General features: G+C 41.1%; 1 protein-coding gene across 2 annotated transcripts; it reads right to left on the reverse strand.

Annotated features, from left to right (window-relative positions):
• Positions 1-3237: 3237 nt before the first annotated feature.
• LOC26530989 (putative autophagy-related protein 11) lies at positions 3238-5124 on the reverse strand. Of its 2 annotated transcripts, XR_004305150.2 has the most exons (4): positions 4949-5124; positions 4583-4887; positions 3532-4512; positions 3238-3477 (listed from the first exon to the last, which is right to left on the reverse strand). XR_004305150.2 is itself a non-coding variant. In XM_015171285.3 (3 exons), exons 1-3 carry the CDS (start codon positions 4969-4971, stop codon positions 3674-3676), a joined length of 1167 nt encoding a protein of 388 aa, XP_015026771.1. In that variant the 5' UTR covers positions 4972-5124; the 3' UTR covers positions 3238-3673. The 2 variants fall into 2 exon arrangements, 1 of the variants encoding a protein (XP_015026771.1); XM_015171285.3 differs by having other exon boundaries at positions 3238-4512.
• Positions 5125-10671: the final 5547 nt, after the last annotated feature.

A 10671-nucleotide genomic window follows, 5' to 3' on the forward strand; every position in this document is an offset into this window, starting at 1 on the left:
GCATTTAGCTCTCGAATCGGGAGTTTTGAATTTATGAACTCGTTTTGAAATTGTTATAAGCAAAGCTTGAGCGTAACCTAATGGCTGCTATGGTTTATATACTTTATAAAGAAGGTGGTTCGACATTGAGTTTTCCATATCTCTTTTGCCAGGCTTGGATGCGAACTTTGCTGCTTCATATTTCTTACAATTTTCATTAGAAGCCAATTAATTATTTTCGTATTAGGAGTACTGAAAGTTTCGTCCGCTAATACATCACAGCATCACCTTAGGATTATATTTACGTATGCATCTGAGCACCCTGTAGTTTTAAATGCGTTTCAGTTTTTATTTTTGTGCCTTTATTCGGGCAACTTTTGTTGCCACTTTTGTGTTTTGTTTGCACATTTCTGCGCCAACAACTGTCAATCTTTTTTTTGTTGCCGCTGTGGCGGCTGATGAAGCTTGCTCCAGTGGCACGGTCTACGCCTTTGTCGGCATCCCCCCATCGTCCAAATTCCGTCTTTATCCAGAACTTGGTCTCCGTGTCCGTCTCTAGCTCGCAATTCAGCTCATGTGTTTTGATACACATATTGTATCGTTTTGTGCCGCGCAGCCAGCAAAGGCTCGTACGTGTGCTTAAGGGTTGGGGCTTAAGGTGTGTTGTGTGTTTGAGTGTGTGAGTGTGTGTGTGTGTACCTAAGGGGGTGGTGCACGCCATAAGTGGCTGTATAAAAAGAAGTCGACATTTATTTGCGAGCATGCTGTAAATTGTAAATTACATTTCTAATCTTTGTAAGGCGCCTCACACACACACACACACACCCACACACACACACGCACATTCTTACCACAAGCTGGGAGCTATACTAACTACACTTTAAGGCTGCTGCAGCCTGTCCGGGAACAGCCCAGGAACTCCCCCAACGACGCACACAGACACCAATCTGAAGGACAGAGACAGAGCTAGAGAGCGTCACGCACTTTTGCTCATTTGTGTTTTAAATTTCATTTGAGATTACAACAACAACAAATACGAGCAAAGTAACGTTAAGTAGAGAAAGTTACAATTTCGGTTGCCAACTTGAGGCAACGTCTTCCACGTCCCTCGAGGGACTCAGCGCGCTGCATTGTGCCTTTTATGCTCGCCGTGATTTGTGTCTGACTGTCTGTCTGTCTGTCTGTCGGTCTGCTTGTCTGTCCCTGAGTCTCGCTAGCTGTCTGTCTCCCGCTGTGCTGTGTTTTGCGTGTGTCGCTTAAAAAACTGAGGCAGTGGCAATGTCACGTTTTGTGTTAATTTAATTACAAGAAACCATTTGTAAATATCACGACGTGATTTGCAAGGCACGCATTGCCGCACAGCAGCGCACCTACTACCAAAACACACACACACACGCACACGCACACACACTCGCATGGAGACTGTGTGCTTGTGAAAAGTATATAAAATTTTCAGCAGTTTTCATTTGCATTTGCAATTCATACGTAAGCAAATTGTCTTTGCGGCAGCTCCCCCCAACACCCCACACCCTACACCCACTCACCCAGTCCCTTGCCACTTGCCGCATCCCACAGCATCAGCAGCAGCTGCAGCGCCTGCTACGGTTGGTCGCAGAGTCGTTGGCATTCTGCCTGTTGGTAGCCACAAAAATGTCCCTTTTGGCGGCTACAACCTGGGCGAATGTGTTGCTGCTGATTCTGCTCAGCACAGCGCAGCATGTTGCCAAGCGCCGCAAGTTGTGCAGCATGTTGCCGCTGAATCTGTACGCCGGCAAATGACTTTTGTTTATGCTTTTTATGAGTGAACCCCACCTGGCCAGATCCTGCAGCTTAGCATGCGCACGGCATTAAACGTAAATCCACCGTTGAACAGCAGTTGATGGTAAATTATTTCAATAGCAGATAAGCCGCTTAATGTCCCCATTTAATTATTGGCAGTAAACATATTTAGAGACAAATAAGAACACGTGTGTGTGCGTGTCTGTAGCTCAAAAGGGTTCAGTGTTAATGAACATTCCACTACACATCAGCAACATACAACTGACAATTAACAGTCAATAAGTTTAACTGGCCATAAAAAAACAAATTGAGCCACAAGGATTATGCGCTTTAGCTGCCCTTAGCCAATCGCTGAAGAGCCATTAGAACATAGGTGAGACATGCGGATTACACATTTATTGTACTTAGCGGGGATTACTGGGGCATTGCAACTTAATATCATTTATTATTATAGGCGATATAGCAAAAGATACAAATATATCTGCAAGTGAGGTCATTCCGATCGTACACGCTCATTGCGCAGCTGCCGATAGGTACTCAAACATTAATGGAGATTCATGGATAACTTACGAACTTATATTTGGCGATTAATTTTTGGGCACTGCAGCCAAATATTGTATAATACATAGCTTAAGATACCAAAGTATCTGCAAGTAAGGCCACATTGAGATCTCATACGTTTGTTGCGCATGTGGTAATATTCCGCAAAAGATCTGTAGAGCAGATACGAACTAATATCTCAATAGAGAATTACCAAGATGAAGCATAAGTATAGACAAGTTTTGCTTTAGCTGGCCGCTTGGCGATTGCGATTTCGTGGCAGCTCAAGCAAAAAGCGCCAGTCATTAAAAGTTGCAATAAGAAACTACTTGAAGTGCACTCTAGGTCGCCTCGCCTATTACTTGTCCTAATGGCGTGCAATTTAAGCTTGGCGCCACACTCACGTGTGCCACAGGGTCAGGTGGGGCACTAGCAGCAGCAACAGCAGCAAATGGTGGGGGGCCATGTGAAGCGGCAGGGCGCGCGGTTGTTGCGCACTTAAATTAAACACCCGACAGCACTTTGGGCAATTCATTTCATTTTTGCAACCTGGCAACAACAGAAGCTAGCAAACAACACGGAAAAATCTTCAAATGCAACATCGTGACAGCTTCATTCCCCACAAGCAACCACAACAACCTCCATCTGCACCTCTGTTCAGCTAGACAGAGAGCTGGTGGTGCCTGAAGAATGACCAAATGAAGTACTTTGAACGTTCTAGCTGTCTGCCAGCAGATTCCAGAGATGTATTACCAAAAGTGCTGCTTTTGATATTTTTGTGTGTGTGCGTGTGTGTATGTGTGTGGGCATGTGTGTGGCTGTGTTGCCTCCTACAATCTGAAGAGAGCACTGGGATCACGTAGAGTGTCTAAAATAACCCATCAAAAAATGTTGTTTGTGAACTGATTAGAAGAGCAATAATTATTTTAATAGTTTATTAAAATAAGACAATACAATTAATGAAATATTTGTGGTAATTAAGTCAAAAAAAGTTGAATTAGTTCCGGTCCAGTTTCCACGATTGTGTTTTGATTTTTATAGTTCTGCTTTCATTTTATATATTACTTCTCAATATTTTATTCCGAGTTATTTCAGATTACAGAGATTTGGAGAGCACCTTATTATTTTTAATGTTTTCATTGATGATTTTTGCTTACTCTTCAATTCTTTGCTTGGCATCTAAATTATGCTTATTATCATTGAGGAATCACCTAGAAATTATTTGTATATTACCCGCAACGCCTTGACCTTGTTTTTCTATGACATTATTTACGTTCTTTATTTGATTTTGCGCACTTTGAGTTATCACATTTTGTATATTTTCATAAAGGTAGTCAATTGGCTGTTGATTTACAATCTTTTTGATATAACCCGCTTAGCTTTCATTAAAATAGTCGTTCTGCAAACTGGACTGATCCATTAGAGACTTGACATTTTGCTGCATATTTGGAATTTTCTTGATATTGCGTGACATAGCTTGAATTTGATTTTCCCTTTTTTTAATACAGTCGTTCTTCACATTGTTTTGCTCCAGATGCTTTTCATTTGGTTTAATTTGATAGAAGTGTTCTCTTGTCTGTTGTATTTGCTCTGTTCCCTGTTCTTGACTTTTCTTAAGATAGTCGTTCTTCATGATATTTTGATCTATTGTCTGTGTATGCAGAATCTTACCTTTACCTTGAGCTTGCTTTTTTTCAATACTATCCTTGTTCACATTTGGCTTATTCTGATAGAAGTAGCCTCGTGGCGGTTGATTTGGAATTTGAATTTGGGTTTTCTTAAGATAGTCATTCTCCACAATATTTTGATCCTTTAGAGGCATCACACTTTGTTTATACTGCTGGTTTAGTCCCCTTGGTTGCACATTTGCGAATGTTTTGACATTATTATTATTTTGCTCTAGTAGAGTTTTCACATTGTGTTTGATCGGCTGGGATAGGAGCGGTAACTTTTGTTTTTGAATCGTTTTAACTTTAGGAGCGGGGCCTCGAACTTGTTTGGCTTTTGGATTCTTTATATTATTACTATATTTATTATGCACGGTAAGTGTGTCCAGCTCATCCTTTCTGGGATTGCTATTTTCCTCAAACATTTTCAAAACTTTCTCAGCAGAGGACTGGTTGTTCTTTGGCGCACACGTCTTATTTTGCATTGGCAGTGTCTTTAAAGGGGTATGCTTTCTATTATTATTCTCGGGTTCAAATTGTGTTGGGCCTTTATAAGAGTCCGTTAATTTCACTAGCATTATTTATGTATAAAGCTGGGCTTTACTGCCTCAACTTACCCGATAGCTTTTCGAGATTAGTTACATTCTCATCCGGCTGCGGGTTTCTCGATTTGTTTAATTCTTCTGTGTACAAGCCGTAATCCGAGATGACGGTCAGCAGGGTATTCCTCTTTTCAATAAAGTACTTCTTATAGTAAGGCGGCACAATTTCATGCGGCTTGGGTATATATTTATGACCATCGCTGATACCAAAGACGCGAAATGGTGCCAGCGTCACGGTAGATGGGGAATCGCGCCAGTTTCTTAGCACTATGGTGCGTCTCCTGAGCGTTGTGGATGGATAATGACATTTCACTTCGGGACTGAAAGCATTGCTTAGTTATATTTATACTTGCATTAAATATATTTAATCATTTTGCTTACGATTCTGCACGACTTTGGGCCATTTTTAGCTTTTTAAATTGACGCTCTTTTCCTGAATAAAATTTTCACTATTTGGCCGATTTTATGGCGACGTATGTGCAGAGCTTACTAGATTCGTTACATGAAGAACGACACTGCAGAAGTTCTTTTCATGCACAAACACTAGTCAACACTGGAGAATTTTTGTCGTTGCTTTTGTAAGCAAAATAATAATTAATGAATAGAGATGAGCAGTTACGCAGTGACTAGGTAAGCGATTGTTATTGGTCACAGTGACTGATCCCGCATGTTTATTGATATGAAGATGACTCTTTTATGATTAAGTCAGTGTATCGTACAGTGTAGTGTACATTTAAATGTATAGCAGTCGTTTGTATGATGTGAAAATTAATAATTAAAAGTTAGAGATGAGTCATAACTCCGAGGCTAGATAAATGAATGTACGTGGTCTTAGTTACTTATCACGCACTCTTACTCAACTGAAGACGATCCAAGTTTTTGAGCGTTCCGGTTAATTTGTGATTTTTAATTTGATTGGTAGACAACGAGGGTGATTCAAGCCAGTGTTTTACCATTCCAGGGTATATCAATACCGATAACAATAGCAGTTACTGCCAGCTATCGGTGATATATCGCTTACAAATATCGAAAATGCGCCCGATAAATGATTGGCACGGCTTGCTGAGGTCATTTAAGTTGCAATCGCAGCGTTTTACCACATTGGACAACGCCCAAAGGTGCTGCCGGGGACGAGCACAGGGTGTAGCACATTAGTTGGCAACGCTAGCTTCCACGAGTTGGAAGTGTATGCGCGTATCTCTGTGTCTGCGTCTGTGTATGTGTGTGTGGCCCGAAAGCATTGATTTTCTTGGTTTTCGTAATCAAAAGTTTTGTTCCCACGGCGCGTTCACACTGATATTCTTTGCACACACACACACAGATGCGCACACACATACATACGCCGCTTAATTTGCTGCAGTTTGCGAGGACGACGACGAGGAGTCGTTGGAGTATAATAAATTTTTGTGTGCTACCAACACTCTGACAAATTAATTAAAATGATTGGCCTGCTTCAGTTCTGGTGCTGGCCCAGCCCCGCAGGAGCTGCCCCGACCACGCCACACACGCACACCCGCGACGTTATGTAGATAAGCGTGTGTGTGTGTGTGTGTGCGCGTGGGAGGGGGTGTAACATTTTCACATGCGCTTGCACAGCGCCTGCCGCGACGCTTGCGACGTGTCGTTCGCAATTAGCAAAGTAAGCTTAATGTGGTTTCACTTGAATTACTTACGAGTGTCGCTGCGGTGCGCACAGAGAGAGAGAGAGAGAGAGAGAGATAGAGAGAGAGAAGCCGACGAAGAGGGAATGGGGAGACAGGGAGCTAGCAAAGGAGCATGCTTTCCCAACTGCTCATCAATTGCAGTTCCAACCGAAGCAGGGCCAAATTCAAGTTCATTTCGCTTACAGAAATTTCCAACTGCAACAAACGCAATTACCAGCATTCGCAGTGCCGCAAATATAGGGTATATACTACATACATATATGCATACATACATATATTTGAATATTGTGCTATCCCTTACTGGTCTGGTCACAAACGAGATGCACGCTTGCAATTTATCTTACAGTGATACGAGCCGATACGACGTGCTCGTGTTAAGTCGGAGTAACACCCGTGAAAATAAAATAATTGAATTATAGATAAGGTAAGTTGTTTATCTACTTATCTACAAACATTTTCTAAAACGTAGGCAAAGTAGGATGGCATATGGAAATTTTTTTTTTTTTCAAATTTTTCTGCTTTAAACTTTATTTGACTTATGTTGTTGGTATTAGATTAAAAATCTTGGTCTAGCTTTGTCATTGACGCGAATTCAAAACTGCAATGCTTCGACCTGTCAAAGTGGTACTGAAATATTATGATATATAAATTAGATGTTATATTAAAGCAAATTGTGTGATTAAAAGAAATCAAAAAGCACAAAATGATCAACAAATATATTATATTTATTTGCAGCTACAATCAAAACTAAATTGAAAAGTACAACAAAAATTGAAGCTTTAATATATTTACACTGTCACTGATTTTTCAAAGTTTCATAAAAATCCCAGTTGAAGTATTAGACAGAGTTCGGAATTACACAAAAATTCTACGATCACATAATCTTATTGCATACTTTCAAGGGAAAAGCAATACACACGGCAAACACCGAGTGCTTATATCGGCGCAGTAGCAGCTGCAACAAAAATGGTAAGTTTTGATTCAACTCAAACTTCATCTTACTTTTCTGAAATAGCCCAGATCTAAAGCTCGGCTAGGGCTAACACGTTCAGACACATTATATACAGATGTGCGTACATGTGCGGCTTGCGTGCTTGGTACAAGCGTGCAAGCCCAATGGTACTTCCGGTGACTCTAATGAGCCATCAACTCTTATGTTCGACTGTTCATTTATTATTTGAATGAATAAAGTCGCTTGATTAACGTTGGTACCAATTTGTGTAAATGCCGTCAAAAGTCGTTGGTAACGCATCGCCAGGTCGATCAATTTTCGATCAGAAGCCATTGGCATTAAAATGCAAATTTCAGAAGTGCAAACACAACTTGAAAGAAAGTTGAGAGAAGTTATATAGGCGATATGGATATGCAAACCAAGGCCAGACAACGACGACGTCGACGCCCACGTTGACGATGTTCTTCATTAAAGTTCTTGGTCTTCTTCAGCCCAAGACAAAGTGAGAGTTGGGCATGGGAGAAGGGGTTTTGCGTTTGGGTTGAGTCGCTTCAACAGCAGCAAATGAAACACGTAACTGGCAAAGTTGTGTGTCCAAATTGCAGACATGCCAACTCCTTGGCCCTTGGTCCCAAGCGAAATGCAGGCGCCACCAGGCGCAACCTGGCGGCACTCAAAAAGAGGAAAAAAAATCCTTCCTGCCCTTGTCGCTGCCATTGTTGTTGCATGCATAATAAGCGAGCATGAATAAGTGACACAGAGCGAGAAACAGAGAGAGAGAGAGAAAGATAGAGAGAGAGAGAGTGAGGGAGAGCGAGCAAGAGAAAGATAGAGTGAGACAGCTCAAGTGCACTTATGCGACAATTAGAAAAGTTTTTTTCGGATGACTGACTGACTGACGATAAGTGAGAAGTGGCAAATGAATGTAAATACGTGTCACTTTTGTTTTTATGCTCTATACCTCTTGAAAACGAGTAAGAAGGGTATAGCGATCTAGTGCAGATATGTGGAAGACCCCACAAAGCATAAATACTCCTTGTCCGTCGAGATATATGCTTCTATCCCGGAAACTACAAGAGCTGAAGAGTGCTATTTGACAAACATTAATTTATATATATCTTTTTTATATTCCTATGGTATATATCGGATATAATAGTAGCTTAATACAAATTTAATATGTGAAATCTTATATGCAATATTTACGACCCCTTTCCTTTGTTGCATATGCATACATTTACAAGTCATACGGGATACGAGCACCGCAGTTATTCAAGAAGGAATTTTACAAAGTTTGGGATTTTTTTTGCATTTAGAAGTAAGTTTTAAGGTCTCTTGCGTCATCTCGTCGCTGGTTACAGGGTATCTGCTTGTTGGTAACTCTCGACCAGAACTCTTTATCCTGGAATTGCAATGCTTTAAGCAGCTGTAGCAATCAGTTCAAACGCACAACACACATGGATGCGACAATGTGGATGCGTGTTGGTGCGCTGGTCAGGCAAATTGATGACCGCTTTCAAAAGCTCAACCTTACAGAAACATTATGTGCTGTCACACAAAACAAAAGTCATAATTTATAATGGCTTTATGGGCTCGCTTAAATTGATATAAAGGTCAAGAGTGTGCACGTGCTGTCGTGGTGGGCTTCCCTTGAGCATGACCAGTGTGCAGCATCCACGTTAGCTGGCCACATTCTGACGAGCATAATGCCAGCGAGCTTCAAACGAGGCCATTTGCTGCTTGCTAGCTTGCCAGCCTGCCAGCCTGCCAGCCTGCCTGTCAGTACGCCGTAGACCCCATTCAGTGGGATGTGTGTGCCTACCACGGACCGACATTCATTACTGGCCCGAGGTTCCACTGCCCGTGTGCTGCATTCACAACTCTCTTGCCACCTGGTTAAAAGTTTGCCAACATTTTTGAGAATGAAATTAAGTGTATTGCAGTTTGAGTAGCTTTTGCAACGGATTAAGGGTAAGCCATCAAAAGCAGCTAGCCAACTTAACAATTTTTTGGCCAGCTGAGTAGCCCAAAACAAGCACTGGCCACTCGCTATAGCACTGGCCACTTAACCTGCCGCTTTATTAAGCTAACTGTATTCTTATAAATCGTCAGCACATCAGCTTATATATTTCTGCTTATACATATATGTGAGTGTGCATATGTGTATTATATTGAAGGCTCTGCTTTTGTTATCTTTCATCCTTGTGGAGGGCGCTCTACCCATCATCTGTTTATTAGCCACATTGAGCTAGAAGCTGATCTGTGGCACTGTTGCAGCTTTTGTACCCCGTTTCTCAATAAATGTACGCACACACGCACTCATACACACACACGCACACAGACAAACTCTCGCACACACACATGTCGTAATCAACTCATAATCAGTTATAATAAGTGCGGTCTTTGGCATATACTCTATTATAAAAGTGATTACCACCGCAAAAGTAAACCTCAAATGTATGCAATTTCAATGGTATTTTGTTAATTATCATTGCATTATTGATAATCATCATGACGATGTGCTACTATTGAAAATAGCATAAGCACCCTTAACAACTTGTTTATGGAAAGCGCATCGTAATATCGGTTGACTGGCTGCGCCTTTACAGATTTGCAAAGATTTGACGGCATTTGCAATTAGCTAATGGCCGTTGTCCTTGTTGGTAATTACATATGCATGTAAACTTCAAAATAGAGATGAGCACAGGCCCGGCAACGTGCACGAACCAAATATCCAAATATCCCCAAAAAATATGCTACACTTTTTATACAATTTTTGTTTGCGATTTTGGCAGTGAACTTGATGTTTTTTTGTTTTAAATATTATATTAATTGCCTTATGCGGAATTGCATTTGTTATGTTTCCTGTGGCTAACAATATTTTTATGAGTTAATCAGGTAGCCGGCCTGAGGGAAGCTGGGCGCGTCGCCTAGGAAATGGGTGGGCAGAGTTGGGGGTGAAGTATCTGGGCAAGAGTTCTTCTACTGATGGGACGGGTGCCTTGAAGAATGTTTCTGATCCAGGGGATCTTTAGATCTCTGCGGAGGACGCTGTTGCACACGTGATATGTTTTTTGTTAAGGCATTTAAATTTAACGAATATTTTTGCTTTTATTGAGTTTACGTGAGTTGTGTCTTTCATTTATTTGTTTCGATATTTCGAGATAGACCGATATTCAAATATTTGGCTCAGCTATTTCTCGGTCTACATCATAAGTTTTTTAAGTTCAATTGTGCCTTTATAAGTGCGTGTTTTAGAGGACTGGCCCGCGACAACAATAAAAAGCACGGCCCGCGCACAACACTATTCCATACATTTCAAATTTTGGCCTCATTTATCAGGCTGTTATTTGTACAGGTGTGTAAATTAGGTATTGCCTTTTACAACACAGACTGTAATGTGTGGTTAATGTGTTGGGCAACGCTTAGGTTACTTTAGTTTACTTTAGCTTCGGTAATATTTGAATGTAATAGATTTTGAACATAATATG

The sequence above is a fragment of the Drosophila virilis genome, chromosome X (assembly GCF_030788295.1).
Source record: "Drosophila virilis strain 15010-1051.87 chromosome X, Dvir_AGI_RSII-ME, whole genome shotgun sequence".
NCBI classification, from domain to species: Eukaryota; Metazoa; Arthropoda; class Insecta; order Diptera; family Drosophilidae; genus Drosophila; species Drosophila virilis.

Excerpts from the sequence above, each read along its gene's own strand:
- LOC26530989 (XM_015171285.3), bottom strand. The coding sequence starts at position 4,971 with ATGGCCCAAAGTCGTGCAGAATC. Across the intron at positions 4,888-4,948 it reads GCCCAAAGTCGTGCAGAATC|TCCCGAAGTGAAATGTCATT; the intron begins GTAAGCAAAATG and ends CAATGCTTTCAG. Across the intron at positions 4,513-4,582 it reads TAATCTCGAAAAGCTATCGG|GCCCAACACAATTTGAACCC; the intron begins GTAAGTTGAGGC and ends ACTCTTATAAAG.